The sequence below is a fragment of the Ziziphus jujuba genome, chromosome 5 (assembly GCF_031755915.1).
Source record: "Ziziphus jujuba cultivar Dongzao chromosome 5, ASM3175591v1".
Lineage (NCBI taxonomy): Eukaryota > Viridiplantae > Streptophyta > Magnoliopsida > Rosales > Rhamnaceae > Ziziphus > Ziziphus jujuba.
In genome coordinates this window covers 13427302-13446856 of record NC_083383.1, presented here as the reverse complement: position 1 = coordinate 13446856, position 19555 = coordinate 13427302, and the positions used below count along the sequence as shown (strand labels likewise).

At 32.7% G+C, this 19555-nt stretch overlaps 2 protein-coding genes across 3 annotated transcripts; one reads left to right on the top strand and one right to left on the bottom strand.

Annotated features, from left to right (window-relative positions):
- The first annotated feature begins 2524 nt into the window (after positions 1 to 2524).
- Positions 2525 to 9653, top strand: LOC132803726 (delta-aminolevulinic acid dehydratase, chloroplastic). Of its 2 annotated transcripts, none has more exons than XM_060817146.1 (13): positions 2525 to 2665; positions 2872 to 3225; positions 3543 to 3654; positions 3775 to 3848; positions 4409 to 4477; positions 4559 to 4642; positions 4786 to 4855; positions 5747 to 5802; positions 6477 to 6598; positions 7200 to 7271; positions 7365 to 7446; positions 7535 to 7612; positions 9258 to 9653. In XM_060817146.1, exons 2-13 carry the CDS (start codon positions 2917 to 2919, stop codon positions 9423 to 9425), a joined length of 1296 nt encoding a protein of 431 aa, XP_060673129.1. In that variant the 5' UTR covers positions 2525 to 2665; positions 2872 to 2916; the 3' UTR covers positions 9426 to 9653. The 2 variants fall into 2 exon arrangements, with proteins under 2 accessions (XP_060673129.1, XP_060673130.1); XM_060817147.1 differs by having other exon boundaries at positions 2609 to 2738.
- Positions 9654 to 10248: 595 nt separating this feature from the next.
- LOC132803725 (IAA-amino acid hydrolase ILR1-like 6) lies at positions 10249 to 15753 on the bottom strand. Its single transcript, XM_060817145.1, has 5 exons — positions 15115 to 15753; positions 14171 to 14296; positions 11782 to 12096; positions 11564 to 11692; positions 10249 to 10867 (listed from the first exon to the last, which is right to left on the bottom strand). The coding sequence occupies exons 1-5, from the start codon at positions 15634 to 15636 to the stop codon at positions 10502 to 10504; spliced, it is 1458 nt and encodes a 485-aa protein (XP_060673128.1). The 5' UTR covers positions 15637 to 15753; the 3' UTR covers positions 10249 to 10501.
- Positions 15754 to 19555: the final 3802 nt, after the last annotated feature.

The following is a 19555-nucleotide window of genomic DNA, read 5'->3' as shown; positions in this document are numbered from 1 at the left end:
ATGTTTAACTAAACATGCACGAGCCGTTACATGCCCATTTTATAAAGGGATTCAAAGTCATTCTTAAGTATGCCTCTCTTTCCCTGAAAAACTTTCTCTTCCTTTTACCATGTTCATTGTTGCTCTCGTGACATCTTTCTCTCCACCAAAGTTTGGATAACCTTTCATTGGAGTTTGTGGGATGGTCTTGTCAACAAAGATGGTAAGTAGTAAAGCTGAAATATTTAGTCTCAACAATATAGGATTTTGGTTCATGAAATACCATTTCAGCTTGAGCAATCCAAGATTTTTCTTGGATAAGATTTATATTTTCAAAACTTAATATGACTCATTTATTTGAGAAGCATAAGTTTCACTTTTCGAACCATTCTTTCAATAAAATTCATTTATAGATTAAAAAAATGGCTAAAATGCATCATCTTTACACCAGTACTCTTCACAATAATAATGCAGCTGTGGCTGTATCAATGCCTTAAATCAATCTACGTTTAAAAGTATGAAAGTGTGATTAAAATTTAATAAAAATACAAATAATAATAGAATAGAATGTGAAAAAGTCATTACAGCCCCAATCCGATGATTCAAAGCAAATTTGTGTGCTTTTTTAGAGTTCTGCCATAACAAATCCACTAACCTGCATTGTGTGGGATTAACCCTTATACAGCTTCCGCAACTTCACCGCAGTAGTTGAAAGTTGAAACCATCATGGCTCAGTCAACAGCCCAATAGGGGAACCCAAGCCATCTTGAACATAGACCACCTTTGCCAAGGACTTGTGTTCAAAGTTTTAGACTATCCAGAACCATTCCTAATCAATGGTCTCCAGAGATCTTTGAGGGAGTGAAGATAATTCAAAATCTGATATTGCAGAGTCGTTAAAGTCATCAGAATGGATGTCATAAGTGGAGGAGGGCATGTTTAGGAATGGTTATTTGCCCCGAACGACCCGATATCCGCGGTGCACCACTCTTAACGGGGCGGTTTTTCCCTTAAAAACCAGAATTGTTGGGCGGGCTTGGGGCAAATACTTAAATCTGAATCGGGGACGAGTCGCTGCCCCGGAATAATAACCCCGGCCCTATATATATATATTTTATAATTTCAGTAAAACATCATTTTCTTAAGAAAGCCCTAACATTCTTTCCCGATCGCCTCCGCCAGTTGCAGTCGCCATAAACCACGGCCAGCTTCCTAGCCGAAATCGCCGACTTCCTACCCTTCTGACCAACTCTCCAACCACCCTCTTCCTTAGCCTCATCCTCCTGAACCTCACCATCATCCTTCCCTCTCCTCCCCTCATCCTCGATCTTCCACTTCAATATAGGCGTCTCTGGCCTGCTCCGCCTTCCATTCTGGGGCGCCGTCACTCTCACACATGCAAAACAAAAAGACCGATCCAACATTTTGTCCCTAAAAGCCAAACGAAAACAGAACTGCAAGGCGTTCTTCTCCATTGCTGTAATGCAATTCTCCTCGTCTTTATTCCTCCATAGATGGTGTGCTTTATTAAGCTCCTCTAATTTATTTTATTGGTTTGGTTGGTGATGATGTTTTTCTTTTTTTCCTTTGAGACTGAAAATGAAGGAGTCTTCAATTTGGACCTACGGTTGGTATCGTTGTCTTCCTCACTTTACCTCTGATTCTTTTTCTCTTCTGAAACCCCAAAAAAAAAAAAAAAAAAAGAAATTTTATTTTTTGACTGCTGTACATAAAAGATCCTTTTTCCAATAATAACGCCGTTTCGACCTACTTCACGATTCACCATGGAATTTTTTATTTTTTCGTAGCAATGTCAAGTTCCTGAGGTGTTTCCAGGAGTCGGGGTGAGAACCTGTTATATAGCCCACCGTCGGTACGGCAATGGTAGCTGGAGCCACTCTGAGTCCTGGCTTTTCTTCGAGAGGGTAGTTTCCTGGGAGCGGGCCTATGGTGGAGATCCAAGTCATGTGGTGGGTTTAGGGTCTTGAATGAGAAGTTTTCCTCTTTAACGGGGAAAACCGTCCTATCCCGTTCCTGTCCCACGGAATGAAAAATTCCCCATGAAAGTGGAGACGGGATTTTAAAAACCGACTCCGTCCTGCTCCGTTAACATTCTTAGGCATGTTGAGAATGCTGACTTTGATCGGATGTCGAAGCTTGACCATCTTGGAATTGGAAATCACCTTCAAAGCCCTTATAAAATGAGCATCTGATGGGAATATACATATTCAGTTAAATATTTGAATGGAATCAAAGATTTGGATTAACGATGAACACTTCAAATGAGTTTAGGGATGAAATTATCTAAAAAAAATAGTTTTGAAACTAATCTGTCATATACAGCATATAGTTTATAGACTTGCTATATATAATTTAGAGACTTCCAATGAAAATATCCCTTTTTTTAAAATATTGAGAGGACTGGGCTCCCGATTTGTTCCATTTTGGGTTTCAAAGAAGGTTGGTCGATAAAACGGGATGTCGTTTGGGCCTTATCTGGTAGGCTTGTCTGTTTGTATGGGGTGGGACCCATTAGAATTCAATTCAACGACGCTTGTCTGTATATTCCATCGCCATCGGTCTATTTTCGCAGCAACTCTGTCCTCATTGGCCTGCCTAATTTCCATCCGATAGATAAGCCCTCACTCCCCCTCTCTCTCTCTCAGCTGTATCATCGTCTGCGACGGTAAGAATTCCATTTCTAATTCCGGGAAAATAATATTTTATCCATTTTTTTTTTCTCGGCAACCAAATAGATGGTAATCGATCCAAAACGCTTGATTCTCTGTTTCTTTCGTGCAAACTAACCGTTCTACTAGAAAATTCTGCTTCGGTTTTTATTTTTAAATAAATAAATAAACTTGAATTGATTCCCGTTGAATATATACGCAGTTGATTGTATCGCGAAGCTGAGAGAAATATTTTGGCTGTTGGATTATGGCGACTGCGATCGTCAATGTGCCGAGCAATGTGGGAGCGGTGAAGGGTTTGGATTGCCAGAGCTTCGTTGGCCTCAGACCATCACCAAATGTGAGGAGCTTCAACTGCGTTCGGACCGCGAAAAAGAGGGGTCCTGGTCGCTTCGCAATAAGAGCGAGCGAGTCGCCGCGCGATGGACCCCTTAGAAAGCTTGGAAGGAGCGACGCCGAGTGCGAAGCCGACGTGGTGGCCGGAAATGTGCCAGAAGCGCCGCCAGTGCCGCCCAAGGCGGCTGCACCTGCTGGGACTCCCGTGGTCCCTTTACTTGTGAGTAAAGAAATAAAATCAAATTCATCAAAGCCTTCTGGGGTAGCACTAGAATTTGCCAAAATTGTTACTTGAGATCATTGTATGCATAAATACGCTGTTTTGACGTTTTGGGTCATTTTTTTAAAGTGGTATTTAGCGATGTAAGTAGTTGGGTTTGCTGGAATTTCAGAATGTTGGAATTAGATACTAAATTGTTAGATGAAATCAATATAAGTATTTGTTCTGGGATTGTGCTTGTATGGTTTTGTTGATTAAAGACTAATGGGTGAGTAATCCTCTGTCATTGATCATTGATATTATTGTTTTGGTGTTAGCCACTAAGTCGGCGTCCTCGTCGAAACCGGAAGTCACCTGCATTAAGAGCAGCATTTCAGGAAACAACCTTATCGCCTGCTAATTTTGTTTATCCACTTTTCATACACGAAGGTTGGTGTTAATTTTATCTGCATTTACTTCTTCTGCTTGGATACTATTTCTGTCCCTGTTGTATTAAAAAAATCTGTCTCAGTTTGTATGGTACTTTCGATTTTTCTACGAAACTTTCAGGTGAGGAGGACACCCCTATTGGGGCTATGCCTGGATGTTATAGGCTTGGGTGGAGACATGGACTTGTGGAAGAGGTAAAGTTGCTGTACTGATTTTATGGATAATGCAGAGCCATAATGTTTTGCAAATATGAGCTTTTCTTTTTGCTAACTATTTATCCTATATTAGTTGGCTTTTGCTGCCTGGAAGTGCTTAGGTTGTGGCTTAAAGAAACCTTGTTCATTTCTTAAAATTTTTGGTTATGATTTGAACCTAAGGTGCGAGCACCCTGTGACATGCATAGAGGATCCCTTGCAAACTGATATTCATATATTTCTTTAAAACTTCAGTACCTTAGCTTCTGACACACCTCCAGAAGTATGTTTAAACCGTTGACTAATTTTTGCAAGGAACTCTGGTTATCTGTTACTTGCAAGGACATGTAGAGGTTGCTGACTACATCACTTCTATCTTGTGCTCTTAAAAGTACTTAGGTGCAGAAACAGTATGATTAATGTCTATACCAGTTACACTATTATATGTCATTTTTTAGGAGATAGGAGGTTCTTAGCATTCCTTGTTTCAGCATTCTTTATATATTTTCCATGCATTATCTACATGTATGGTCTTTTAATGAACTGTGGGGTTGGAACAGGTTTCAAAGGCCAGGGATGTTGGTGTTAATAGCATTGTTCTCTTTCCTAAAGTTCCGGATGGTGTGAAGGTTTCCTTCTCTGCTTCTGCATATCTTCTTCTGTTCTGTAGATCAACATAAGTACATCACATAATTGGATTTTACCTCTAGTCTCCTACAGGTGATGAAGCATACAATGATAATGGTTTGGTGCCTCGAACTATTCGGCTGCTTAAGGACAAATATCCTGATCTTGTAAGTTAAAATACGATCCACCCTTTTGCTCTTTCTCACATTTTGAGGCATATAGTTTCCAAGGAAAATGATTTTTCCTGTTCATTGTGGTTTGTGTGTGGAAGTATGTCATTTCTTATATTGTTTGATCTTTCGTTGATCAGGTTATCTACACTGATGTTGCTTTAGATCCCTACTCATCTGATGGGCATGACGGTATTGTCCGAGAAGATGGTGAGACTGATGCGCCTGGCTATTTAGTTGTTTTTATGTTTCGAAACAAACTAAATGTTTCTATGCTCAAAAAATGAGTATAGTTCACACTATTAATTGTTCTAGTTTCATATGCTTTCTGAAATATGGGAACTAAAGCATTCTAAATGCATGGCACTAGAATTTAATCTAGATTTTTTGTATAATCAACGAGTCAATATTCTTGTCTATGGTACTCCTGATCATCATTTCTTGGCAATAGTTTGCTAGGATTTGTTATCATGTTGAAAACCCTGGTTGAAGTATCTTATATTTGTTTTACTTTTGAATATCCAAGAGATTCTCATTAAAATCAGCTCTATATCATGTTCAGCCTCAGGATAATGCTTAAATACTCAAGCTTGCATGTGTCTGGATATACCAGGATAGAAGGATAGGTTTGAAAATTCTTTATTGGGTAGTTTGGTTGACATCCGTTTCTGTTGCAATCAAAGTACTTGTTGTGTTGCACTGCCATGGAAGACTAATTAATTTCTAGTTCACATAATGGTGTTAGTTAATGCAGTTTCCTTTCTTATACAAGTTTTTCAAATATGCTTAGATTGTTATCTTGTATTTTATAATGGACATTTTTCAGATTACTGCCAAAAAAATTTCCATGAAACATGCAAATAAGACAAGAGAACTTGAATGCCTGGACACATCCTTGGAACAATTATTCAGTGAAAATGATTTTCATATCTTTAGTAAAAAAACTGGCTGTTTCATGTGAGTTCCTATTTTGCAACAGAGTTAGAATCAAGCTTTAACTTTTGGCTGATAATTTAACCACATTAGAGCTCCATCTAAAATAGGTGGTTTTCATGGATACAGACATTAACTGATGCAGAATTTTTCCTTGGTTTGCTGCAGGAGTTATAATGAATGATGAGACAGTACATCAGTTATGTAAACAAGCTGTTTCCCAGGTAATTTTATCATCTTCCATGAAATTGTTTTAAAATGTGGGGCAAGTCATAAATTGGAATTATACTGGTTGCCTACTTGAGGTTTCTATAGCTACAATACATTCCTTATATTTTCTGCTTGGTATTTTACTTGAAATGTTTACAGTTTCTTTAGGATAATCTGAGTTCAGTAAGCAATTTGTTACCAGGATGTCTGTCCTATAGGGTCATTTGCTTCCTTTTCTCATGCTCCACAAATTTGGCTGTATGCATCTGTGTTTGTAACATACATGCTGCTCTAAATTTTCAGTGATGCTTTTTTCAGAGTAATGTGGTACTGTTTGGTCTCTGTTTGATCAAAAAAGAGAGACTGTCATTTTCAATGTCCTAACATTACTTTTATTACTTGTGAGTGGTGTTAACCCTTTTCTTTAATGTGCCATGCTCTTTTTTTTTTGGTGGGGGGGACTAAAAGGAAAAACCCAAAAAAAAAAAAAAAAAAAAAAACAAAACAAAACAAAACAAAAGATATCTGCTTATTCTTTGAATCATGGAGAGAGTGCTGGCCGTGTAGCAACTGTGGTGGTGATATAATATTTACCTTTTTGGTTTTAGTGTCTTGATTTTTCTGTGCTTTTGAAATTGCTATGATCTGACTAGAATCTGGTTCCCCTCTGTGCTAATTACATGAAAAGGCCCGAGCTGGAGCAGATGTTGTCAGTCCCAGTGATATGATGGATGGTCGTGTAGGAGCAATTCGAGCCGCTCTTGATGCTGAAGGATTTCATGATGTTTCTATCATGTCGTATACAGCAAAGTAATAATTTATTTTTCTGCTGTTTTTCCTTCTTGCTTTTTACGTTGGGAGGAGGGTTGGGTTGTTAACATATGTTTTCTACTGTACCATTTCTAAAAGTTTCATCCTTTTGTTTATTTTCTAAAATTAGCCTTTGTTTTGGCATAATAATGGCACCATTCCATCCATCCTAGTTGCAAATAAGAAGAACGTTTTTGAAGTTAGGAGTAATAAATATGTTATGGCTCCATGTTTTACATAGTTTCCTATGTAGAATCCTGTTAACAAATTTTATATTTTTTATGTCAACCCCCGTGGTTTGACACCTCTTCCTCTCCTCCAATCTCCTCTCTCAATGAATCCCCTGCTTCCTTTAGAATATCTTATTTACATGGAATATCCAAAGATGCCCCCGCCTGAACATCATCATACCACCGTAAAATAGTAGATTTCTTAGCCAATCCACCTATGCTGGCATCCTATTTTTTTTTTTTTGGTTAACCTTTTTTGACAAACGAAATATTAACATGTCTTTCTTTGTTTTTGATAGCAATTGTAGTTGATTTGTCCTAATCTTTAATCCCTATTTTTCATTTTTCAATCGCTATTATGCTGCAAACAGGTATGCAAGTTCATTCTATGGTCCCTTTCGGGAAGCACTGGACTCAAATCCTCGTTTTGGTGACAAAAAAACGTACGTATTATCTTTGAAGTTAAACTTCATAATTTCATTAGCTTGATCCATCTGTGGCTGACTTGAATTTTAATCTGGCTCTTTGAACCTTAGTTATCAGATGAACCCAGCAAATTATAGAGAAGCATTGGTTGAGTCCCATGAAGATGAATCTGAAGGAGCTGATATTCTCTTGGTTGGTATTGCTTGCCTTAGTTCTTTGAGCATATTTACTTAATGATAGAAACTTCTCTTCATCTGAAGTTATGTAATTTGGTGCCTAGGTGAAACCTGGTCTGCCATATTTAGATATCATAAGGTTACTCAGGGATAACTCTTCTTTACCAGTTGCGGCTTATCAGGTAATCTCAGTACACTTGTAATCATCTTAAATGACCTGGAGTTCATATTACATTTTTTTTTTTTTTTTCCCTGAACAATTAGAATGTTATTCCTTCTTCTAAACTAATATAATAGGGGTAAGGGGGCGCTAACGAGCAAGAAAAGGCCCCGCCTACGTTGAATAATTATACAATCAGTTTTAAGTTGAAATCAAACTGTTGTGGAAGCACATGAAATATGACAGAAACAAAATATCACTTGTAATAACTTTTAAAAACAAAATAAAATGTCGGGATGTTCATTAACAAAATATCACTTGTAATAACTTTTAAAAACAAAATAAAATGTAGGGATGTTCATTAGTTCGGAACTGACTTAATTTGTGAATAACCAATCCAATTCAATCAGTAAACGATTTGGTTTTTTTGAATCTGAAACGAACTGATCTCTAAATGAAATCTAATCCAAACAAATCCAATTAATAATCAGTTTGGATGATTGATTTCGGGTTTGGACTTTTTTTTTTCTTTTTTTTTTTCAATAATTTTTGGGCTTTTTGAATTTTTAATTTTATACGTTAACCTTTGGCTTTTAGGCTTTTTCATTATATAAAATATTTTTTTTTCTAAATGTATATATTGTCGTTAAAAAAAAAACTAATACATAAAATATATAAATATTGAAACAAAACAACATAAAAAGCTTAAAAATAAGTTAAAGCTTTGCATATTACATTACAATCATTCAACCAGCCAGTAAAATTGCAAATCATGATATAAAATTTAAATATATATAATTTTAATATTTATATAGTTTATCGGTTTGGTTTCATTGGATTTTTGTTTTAGAAACCGAATTAAACCAAACTGATGGTTGGTTTTTGATTATTAAAAACCAATTCAAACAAATCGGATTGGATCAGATGAATCGGTTAATCGATTTTTTTGCACACCCCCTAATAAAATGAAGAATCTCACTTATAAAACTGTCAGGTTGAGGCAAGAAATTTTGTCCTTGGGATGTTACGTGTTTCTATTGGTTTAAAAGCCATGGTTTTAGATAAATGACATAAAACGCTATAATAGTGGAAAAGTATTTTTGAATGCCTTTGCGCAGAATGTAAAGTGAGCAGTCTAATAAAATTGTTATTGTTTATGTTTGTGTCCATATGTATATTTCTTTTTGGCTACTAAAGATTATGGAAGTTGTATTTTCGCTGTTTGTTGTCTGTCTATATTTTACTTTTTTTTTTTTAAAATGTACGATTACAAAAGTTGCCCATTTATTTTTTTCTGTATCTCAATTGAGCACATAAGCTTTTCATCATCCACCTACAATTTAATGTCGGATTAATCCCTCTGTGAAAGTTTTTTAGTTGGACTTTGTCAAAATTAAATCATCTAGTTTATTATGTAGAGAGTCTATGTAGACACCGTATGCTTGAGATATATATATATATATATATATATATGTTTTTGGAAACAAATTGCTTATCCGTGCCTTTTTGGCTTTTCTAACATCTTTATTCCATTAGTTTGGAACGCACACAAATTTTAAGAGTATATTACAGATTATTGTGATATTGTTATTTGGTTGATTAACTTTATCCCGATACTATTATCATTTTTGTTATAATATTATAAACCTGCATGCGAAATATTCTAGGTTTCTGGTGAATACTCAATGATTAAAGCTGGTGGAGTGCTCAAGATGATTGACGAAGAAAGGGTGATGATGGAGTCACTGATGTGCTTACGAAGGGCAGGCGCTGACATCATCCTCACATATTTTGCACTTCAAGCTGCTAGATGTTTATGTGGTGAGAAGAGGTGAGAGTGGTAAACTCCGACATTGTTAGTTGTGAAAGAACCTGAATTAGATTTCACTGATTTGCAAGAATTCTTTGTCTATATTCAAGCTGAAATTTGAAAGACAAGGCTTTAATATTATGGTACCGTGATTGACCAAAATATATAGAGTTACTTTATGCAATGTAAAATGGTACGATGAAGTTGTACTTTTGAAATGAGTATTTAATGTATTGTCCAGTTTCTTCTTGTTCCTCGACAACTGAAGAAATAAATAAAAAAAATTAAAAATAAATAAAATAAATAAATTTAAAAAAAAAAAAGTTATTTCTGTACAGCAGTCTGCTAAATGGAACAAATTGAAAACAAGTAAAACAGTGTTCATAGAAATATTAGAAACCTTTTAGTGTAGAGATATTGATGATAGCAAAGGACATTAATTTCATTCTATCTTGAGCATGAAGATAATTGCAGTGTGATACTGACCCATCGAGGAGTTTTTGTTATTATTATCAGCTAGAATATGTCAGAGGCTTGGAATGACAGCATCATCACTCTAGTCACTATAATCATTCTTTGATGGTCGTGTTATCTTGAGGAAAGGATTATCCGAGACTGACTGATTAGCAAAATTGAATTAGCATAAACTTAATAAGGTTAAGATTTTCATCCTTGTTTTCTTTCAAATCCTTTTGTTGGCTTTTGTATGAAATATTTTAATTACCGTTGTCAGGGGCAAAGAAAATTGTATCTTTAAAAAAAATAAAAAAAAAGAAAGAAATTGTATTCGCTAGGTTTTACCAACAGAAACCAAACAGCCTGTTACTTGCAAAAAAAGAAAGAAAAAATAAAAAGAAAACAATAATAGTTAGTATTACAAACTTGAAATCTACATCCTAGCAGCAGAAAAACACGGTACTATGATTCTTTACACCATTATATGAAGGGACAAAGTTCTATACCCTCCCATTCCAAACCTTTCCCTCCCAAGTGGATAAAAATTCAGAGAGCTTCTTATGGGAAAAAAAAAAAAAAAAAAAAACAAAAAGCCATGGAAATTCTGAGAGAGAAATCTCTATCCAAGCATTATTATTATTATCATTATCTGTGCTCGTTGAGGTATCTTTCTGCAATGGTGGCATGAGTTGCTGCACCAATTGGTAGAACATCTTCATCGATCATGAAATATGGAGAATGGCCTGTGTGTATGGAACCCAAAGTTTCATTCCTTACACCTATGTAAAAAAATGCTGCAGGGACAACCTCTGAGAAGAAAGAAAAGTCCTCTGCACCCATCATCGGTGGTACGACTCTGAAATTGGTTTCACCAACCAAATCAATGGCCACTTTTCTCACATGCTCAAACATCTTTTCATTGTTCACAGTTGGTGGGTATATTGTGTACTCTTTCTCAAAGAAATCCACTGTTGCTGAGCATCTGTATACCATTGCCTGGGCCACAATTACCTGTTTTGGGAATTTACGTATTGATTTGTGTTAGATAAAAGATCACCTGTCTCTTTATTTATGCTACTTCTTCTGTTTTTTCATAATTTCCTCTTTAAGAAAGAAACATTTGATAAGTACAGAACAGCCTTTTTTCTTTTTCTTTTTTTAAAGCTTTATTGAAATTATAGTGTCCCCCACATCTTACTATATGAAACAAGATTGTTCTTTCTTTATGCTAGAAAAAACATAATAATAATAAAGTGATAAAACAGGATATGTTCTTTTTTTTTTTTTTTTTTTTTTTTGACAGCATATGTCAAGTTGGTTGGTCCCTTCAGGTGACAGCTAATGATTTATTTATATCTATATATATATATATATATTCTCTTGGTATCTAATTCATAAAACATTTCAATCCAATTATATTTTACTTTTAATTGAATACCAATGCCAATATCAACGTTACACCAGATGTCGGTGTGGTCTTAATATAAAAAAATTTCCACCCCATGTGGTATGGCATTGTCTAGACATTCTTTAGACCTATATTTCACAATATTAATGAAAAAATTCAGCATTTATTAAGTATTATAACTTTATGATGACAAATATATATTAGACCAATAGCAGAAGGACACATAAGAAGGCAAACAAAAGGCAGTATCATTTTTATTTTTATTTTTATTATTTTGAGTAGGTTTTCAGGAGACAAACCTCTTCTATCCTCTGAAGGAGTTGGTAGAAACTGGTGTTTGAGAAAGCCCTGAAAGTGCCACCTAGGACCACTGTGTCTGGTATCTCGTCTAGATTATTGCCTCCGTTGAACGAAGTCACCGACACAACCTGAGTGAATGAAACAAAACGACGACGTTCCTCTCAATTCAAAAATTAATCAAATAAAAAAATTATTAAAAAAAAAAAAAAAAACCCACCTGGGAGTCCAGTGGATTGGCTTCACGTGACACAATTCCCTGTAAGCTGATTACAGCTGCGGAGGCTGCCAAAACCGGGTCAACAGAATGGTGTGGGTTTCCGGCCCGACCCGTTTGTCCACTGATCACAGCCCTGAAGAAACCGCAACCAGCCAGTAATGGACCTGGTCTCGATCCAATGGTGGCCGTTGGATGCTCGTGAGAGACATGAACGGCGAAGATGGCCTCCACGTCATCCAAAGCCCCATCTCCTATCATCCTTTTTGCACCGTTACCAGCTTCCTCTGCTGGTTGGAATATCAATACTACAGTTCCCTGTCAAAACAGTCCCTTTATCATTGCATTTCACATGAAATATCATGTGCCTGTGAATTTTAATTTCTTTTAGTATTATATATTATTAAAGCGGCTTATATCAAAATATTTGATAAATATTTTTAACAAATAATATCTTGTTAATTGAATAAATAAATCTAATGATATAAATAACTATTCATAATTTTTCAATGTTTATCCATTTTCGAATCCACCCAATCAGAGTCAAAATAATTTATCAAATATGATTGTACATTAAAACTATATTAAACGGGGTATATTAGTAAACCAATATATATATATATATATATAATTAATATATAAAGCATCAAAATAAAGTGTTTTGAGGGCATGCATCACTCTATGTTATCTTTTTTAAGGTCTCCACCGATACCTAGCACAACATTCATGTGTAAAAATAGTTGGTTCCACATTAAAAGTAAGTAATAATAGCAATAAATAAAAATGAAATTAAATATCAGCCAATACTTTAGTATATTAAAATGTCACGTGTCTAATGAGTGTACCATGACAAATAATAACTCACCAATGTAACAACTGTTAAAAAGAGTCCTTCATTTCCATCTGTATCTAATAAATTCTTTAAAGAAGGTAGATCTTTTTTTATTTCTATTTTAAGTTTTAAAATATAAAATTAAATTCAGATGTATTATCTAAAAAAGTAATAACTTTACTGTTAAATTGTTTTCCTGTTTCTTGGAAACATGATCAAAGTAATCCTCTACTCATATATAATATAAAGATGGACCATGAGTGAAATGAATCACGTGTGCTACTACTTACAGACAAACAAAGGTTTGTAATGCTTTTATATGATAATAATGATATTCACAAAAAAGAAGGAAAAAAAAAAAAAAAAAACATATTTCTCTGTTCATGGTCATATCATTTAGGATTGCGTCTTTTTTCCAAGTACAGTCATTACCATTTGTTTTGGTAAATAAGTACAGTCATTACCATACTTCTCTGTTCATGGTCATATCAAAAATTTGCAACTTGCGTCTCACCAAAAAACTAAATAAATAGATACAGAGTTAATAGAAAAACCGACAGATGCAATTTCAATCAGTCGGCAACATGCGAGAGGAAAGACATGATGGGGGAATTTCTACAGTCCAACCTCAATGAACGGTACGATCGGTAATCTTTGAACCATAGTTTATATAACATAATTCATAAAATAATAACATTATATATAAAATAAAATATTATTCATTTTATAATTTAATATTATATATTTATAGACAATGTTATACAATTTACAGTAATATTGGATTGTAGAAAGCTCTGACATGACAAAAGCATAAATGTGAAACACGACGAGAATGAATTTGATAACCACAATTTTATTTTTTAATATATAAAAATAATAAAAATATAGCGATCTCTTTGAGAAGCTAGGCAAAAGACAAAACCTTCAACAACTGCCCAAGTAAAAAAGCTGATTTGCGTAGCTTTAAAGAGGTTTAATTTATGAAGCGCCCACCCACTCTCTTTGGTTTTTTTTTTTTCACATCAATGTTGTCCATATAAAAGTTATCCTCTTCTTCTATTGGTAGTATTTCAAACGGACCCATGACCACTATTTCTCACTTTTTATCCGTAAATTATGGGACAATAAGACACTATTACCCTTTGAAGACTGAACTAAAATAACATAATAAAAATTTAAAAATCTTTTACAACTCTATACCAAAAATGGAAGTATGATAAAGGCTCTCCCCTTTAAGCTACATAAGTCTCTCTCACTCTTTTCTTTTTGTTTAATTTATAAGTATTTTAAAAGACACATTCTTTTACAAGAACGAACATTTATTCTTTTTGGAGACCTCAGTTGACCCAATCACAAAACCCACAAAAAAGATAAAAAGAAAGAGTAAAATTTTGAATATTCAAAGCTAAAAATTCCAATGAAACACATTATCTTACTTCTACTACACGAAGGAATAAATAAAACTTGGAAAAAAAGATAAAACGCTCTCACATTTCATTGCTTCATTATTAATTATAATTATAATAAATAAGGTAAAAGATGGTGGAAAATTAAACCAACCTTCAAAAGATGCTCACGGCTCTTCAAGATCTTAGCAGCTCCAACAAGCATAGTCACATGTGCATCGTGCCCACAAGCATGCATTTTTCCGGCAACTCTGCTTTTGTGCTCCCACTCTACAGCTTCCTGCAACAAAATGCAAAACCCTCACATGCTCACCAACTATTTATTATTCACCATAAAATATTCAACTTCAATGTGGTTATCATAATTAATAACTCCCATGCATGATATATAATTGATTAATCGATGACTGCTTTTTGCCATATGTTTAGTTAAATCAAAATTATGTTACATAGTTCAATAGAGCTTTTATTATTATTATTTTTTTTTTTGGTTTGAAACATTTAGTATTCTACTTCAATGTGAAAAACTAATTTAAACTTGATCAATTTTTAGTACATTAAGTTAATTTATCTTGTAAATTTATCATATGTTTGTATTCCGAAGTATAACATATGATCAAGTACAATTCATAATCAGTAGTTTAATATTTGTAAATATTAAACGACGAAGTACAACATATCTGATCAAGTACAATTCATAATCAGTAGTTTAATATTTATAAATATTAAACGATAAAGAATATTATGTAAATTTTAAAGTACTATGTCAATATCAAAAAAGAATATTAAAAATTCATAAAAATAATGTGTTTGAATTTTTTTTTTGGAAAGAAAAAAAAAACCATTTGAAGCATAGATTCACGTTGACATACATTTAGATGCCTAGCTAAATCATCAATATTGAAATTTGAAGATATTGACGAATATATGAGTATAAAATATATATATATATATATATAACATTTAAAAAAAAAAATTTGAACATGTTCAACTGTTCAAGTGCTGGTACGTTTGTATTCTGAAGGATTTTTTATTTTTTATTTTTTATTTTTTTGTGTAAGCAAGAAAAGTACGGTGGTTTGAAAATTCTAGGCGTACCTGAATAGGGAGAGCATCCATGTCAGCTCTGATGGCGATAAAAGGTGGACCGCCGGTTCCGATCCAAGCTCGAATGCCGGTCTTGGCCAACGGAAACCGGTAGCTGATCTTCAACCTGTCCAGCTCATCCCGAATCAGCCGGCTCGTCTCGAATTCCTCAAAAGCCAGCTCTGGATTCTCGTGGATTCTCCTCCTCAGCCTCTTCAACCACTTAACCGTCTCCGGATGTTTCGCCAAGCTCAAAACAGCTTTCGAACACGCTTGGCTCCAAACCTCGCAACTGCTTGAAGAAGACAGCGCAGCCGTCGCCGCCGGTGCTGTCTTCGTGAGTCTGCTATGATTCCTTTGTCGTTGTTGTTGCTCTGGGTTACAGTTTAAGACGCAGCTAGGGTCCAAAAATGAACAGTCGTGATGATCGCCTGAAAATATTGATGATTCGACTAACGGAAAAAATTGATGAGTGGAAAAAATTATTGAGATTGAATAATAATACCAGAAAATTGTAAATCTGTTAAATTCCATTTTTTTTAAAAAAAATTCAGAGAAAAGAAAAGAAGAGGAGGGACTTGCAGACAGAGAGAGAGAGAGAGAGAGAGAGAGGAAATGAAATGAAATGATGGAAGGGAAGGATAAAGAAAAGAAGAGAAAGAAGAAGAAGAAGAGAGGAGAAATTAAGCACGTGGCGACAAAGAGTGTGACGGGAATTTAAGCACGTGGGGGAGGATATGTAGCTTAAGGCCACAAAGAAAAGAGTGTAAAAAAAAATTATTAAAAAAAAAAAAGTAGTTGAATGAGGCGAGGTCTTCAGGATGTGTGGGTCCCACAGTCGTTGTGCGCACCGTTTTCCAATTTGTGCCGGAGTGACGCTGTGCTTCCATCCTTTCTGGTGAATTCATTTTTTTTTTTTCTTTTAAATTAAAAATTCGCTTTCAACCGTTTCCTTTTACTGATTTTTCTCTTTTTTATATACATATATGTAATTTTTTTTTTCTCATTTTGTTTTTATAATTTTTTTGGGGTGAAGAATTATTTTTGGAAATTGAATCAGAGACTTTCTAAAACATCAATAAATACATGAGTTTTTCTTTTATCTGAAATTAAATACCTGGCCTGGGATTGGATATAATATATTTTTATATTTATTGAGAATCAGTAGATAGGCGACTTGGTCAACACTCTACAGGATCAGAACGTGCTAAAAATATTAGATGAGCTGTCAAAGTCAAAATCTACACTGTTAATGGAAAGCTTTTCTACCCGCTTCTGACAGTCTTGGATTATATCGTTTTTTTATATACAAATAAAATAAAATATAACTAAAATGATAATTTTTATAATTGAATATTTTTATTTATGTTATAAAAATATAAATTCGAATATGGAAATGCATATGAAAATGCATGTATTTAGAATAATTTGTAAGATTAAAAAAAATATAAAATATTAAATTATATCAATTATTTTAATATTATATTGATTATTTTTTATTAGATATTGAAAATTTATAAAAATATGAATGATCAAGCAATATCTTTTTTTTTTCTCTTGCCATAATAGTAAATGGGTAAAATGGTAATTTAGTTGATTTCTGACACATTTCGATAATATATAAAGAAAAAGGAAATAATAAAAAAATTTGTGAAATTTTATATTTAATTTAGATATGATAAATTTCAAATACACATCATATATATATATAAATATATATTTTTTGCAATACTTATATTCATATTATATAATATATATATATATAGAAAAAGATATTTAGATATTTTGAAGTATAGTTCAACTTTTAGCTCTCCTCCAACGCTTATTTTCCATGTGTCTCTAAAAGTAGATTTGAATTTCATTTACATTTTTTTTTTTAACATTAGTTATTCCTCCATTTTCCTTCCCCCTCTCTCTCTCTCTCTCTCTATATATATATATATTTATATATATATCAAAGTTCTACACATAAAAATATCAACTTCTGTTAACAATATTTATATGTATTGGTTATCTACAACTAATATAATGATTGAATTTATCAAAAAAAAAAATGAAAAACATAACCAATGAATTTTCTGAAAACACCATTTAACCTAACGTGGTACAACTTGGTTTCATGTTTCAATCAGTGATTTGATAGCAAAATCATATCTTGCTGGTTTCTTGTTTAATAAAATTTAATGTAGATTGTAAAGACTAATATAGGGTATCAACAAAATACTCTTTTTTTTTTTTTGTATATAAATAATATAGATATTACTTTAAAAAGATAATTTTCAATGATGATATTTAAAATGAATATCAAACTTATGTAGTTTACATACTATTAAAGCGAATATTTATTTTTACACTATCTATTAGACATTATAAGTTTTATTTAATATCAAAATTTTGTAAAGTCAATATTTTCCAAAATAAAAAATGTTAGTAAAATATATATTGATTAATAGTCAAAAATAGCACTTTTGCGTTACACTATTTGAAAATAATTCAAATAATTATTGAATTGTGATATATTTATGTCATCTAGATATCAATATCATCAATTTTTATACTACATATGACAATCCACAATGATAGTTGAAAACGCTCTAAGACTTAAGCATATTATATAAAATATATGGTACGTTTTTGTTTTAAATTGACAAAACGATTTCCACAAAATAAACATTTTCACAATTCCACTGGAAAAAGATAAAATAGTTTCGTGCTAATTAGAAATGCACAATAATAATAGTGAATTCAAATTATAATATTTAAACTTTATATAAGTTAATACACATTAGTATCCTCTATTTTGGCTAAACTATATATTGGATTCTCAAATTTCAAACATTTGATATTTAACCTTCAATTTACAATTTTTTCACATAAGTTCAATTTCCAAATTAATTTCTAAATTGACTAACATGAAATTTAAAATTTCAAAAAATTAACTAGTTTATTATTCAATTTTGTTCCTTATGATATTTGAAAATTGAAAAAAAATAGATAATTTTTTGAATTTTTATACTTTCTGTTAGTCAATTTAAAAGTTAGACTAAAGTTAACAAATTATATATTGAAAATCTTATGCGAAATGTTTTAAAAATTAAGCTTAATGTGCTATTTGACCAAATTATACAAGGTATAATCAACCCATTTTATATAATATGTGAATTTTTTTTCTCATTTTGATTTAGTTGCAATTGCTTCCCCCCCCCAACAAACAAATCTCTTTAATCAAATATACTTATTTTTGTCTACAACTATGGATTCCAACATAACCTAAATTTTAGGATATATAGAAACATAAGCCATACCACTCTTTTTGTATAATCATATATTAAATAAAATTTATTAAGTACTTCAATTGAAATTTTCTATTATTTTTCAAATTAAGAAAAAGCAATATAAATAGTTTCTTAATTTCATATGATTGTTAAACGACTAATAGCTTTTGATCATATCCATAAGATATGATTAAGTGGGTTTGGAGTAAAGATCTATTGCTTTAAGCTTTTGATTATGTCCATATGATTTAGGTGGGTTTTGAGTAAAGTTCTATTGCTTTAAGCTTTTGATTATGTCCATATAATTTAGGTGGGTTTTGAGTAAATTAAGATTTGATGTTTTCACTTTTTGGCGGCATAATTTCTATCATACTGATAATGAATATTGAAAGAAATGCTTGTCTTTTCCTTGTCACAACTTATTCAAAATCAGTTTTTTTTTTTTTTTTTTTTTTTTTGTGTTTGATATGACAGTACTATTTACATGTCCATCTCCATCAGCCATTTTCCCTCCTGTTCTTTTTTTCTAAAAAAGAAAAGAGAATAAAAATTAACGAAAAAGACACTCAATATTATTTTTACATCCACTTCCTCATTTTTTCCTTCTTTTTGTTTGACACTTTTAGCATTCCCTTTCTCTTTGAAGGATGAACCCTAACGTTTTTAGAGCCCCACCCTCCAATCCCCATACATAAGAAAACAAAAACCTACCTCTCTAGCTTCTGTACCGATGCACGTGAAGTATTTTTAGAAGTAATCAAATTTTCTGATCTCTTACACCTCTTTTTTTTTTTTTTTTTTTTTTTTGGCTAAACTGATCTCTTACACCTTACTCGCTAAGATTCTCAAACTTGTATGTGGCGTGGCAATATATATATATATATATATATATTAGAGTGCTGATTGGAACATTTAGATTCTTTTTAATTTTATCTTAATTATAACTTTATTTATATTTATGAAAAATTATATTTTTATAATCAATCTTTTTTTTAAGTTGAAAAAATTAGTAAAAATTGCAGAGAACCGAGAAGAGACTACCGCTCTTTATCAACAAAACTACTTTGTCCCAGTCAATCTCAGTTTTGGCGTTGGCAAACCAACCAATATGCAGAACCCAAACTTTGTCCAATTTTGAATATAAAAATCAATAAATAAAATAAAAGTAAACTTACAAA

Bases quoted from the DNA above. Each gene is read 5' to 3' on its own strand.
- LOC132803726 (XM_060817146.1), top strand. From the start codon at position 2,917: ATGGCGACTGCGATCGTCAATGTGCCGAGCAATGTGGGAGCGGTGAAG. The intron at 5,803-6,476 runs GTAATTTTATCA...TTACATGAAAAG, and splicing joins GTAAACAAGCTGTTTCCCAG to GCCCGAGCTGGAGCAGATGT. The intron at 7,613-9,257 runs GTAATCTCAGTA...GAAATATTCTAG, and splicing joins TACCAGTTGCGGCTTATCAG to GTTTCTGGTGAATACTCAAT.
- LOC132803725 (XM_060817145.1), bottom strand. From the start codon at position 15,636: ATGGAATTTAACAGATTTACAATTTTCTGGTATTATTATTCAATCTCA. The intron at 14,297-15,114 runs GTACGCCTAGAA...ATTTTGTTGCAG, and splicing joins TGGATGCTCTCCCTATTCAG to GAAGCTGTAGAGTGGGAGCA. The intron at 11,693-11,781 runs GTGGGTTTTTTT...TCATTCACTCAG, and splicing joins CCAATCCACTGGACTCCCAG to GTTGTGTCGGTGACTTCGTT.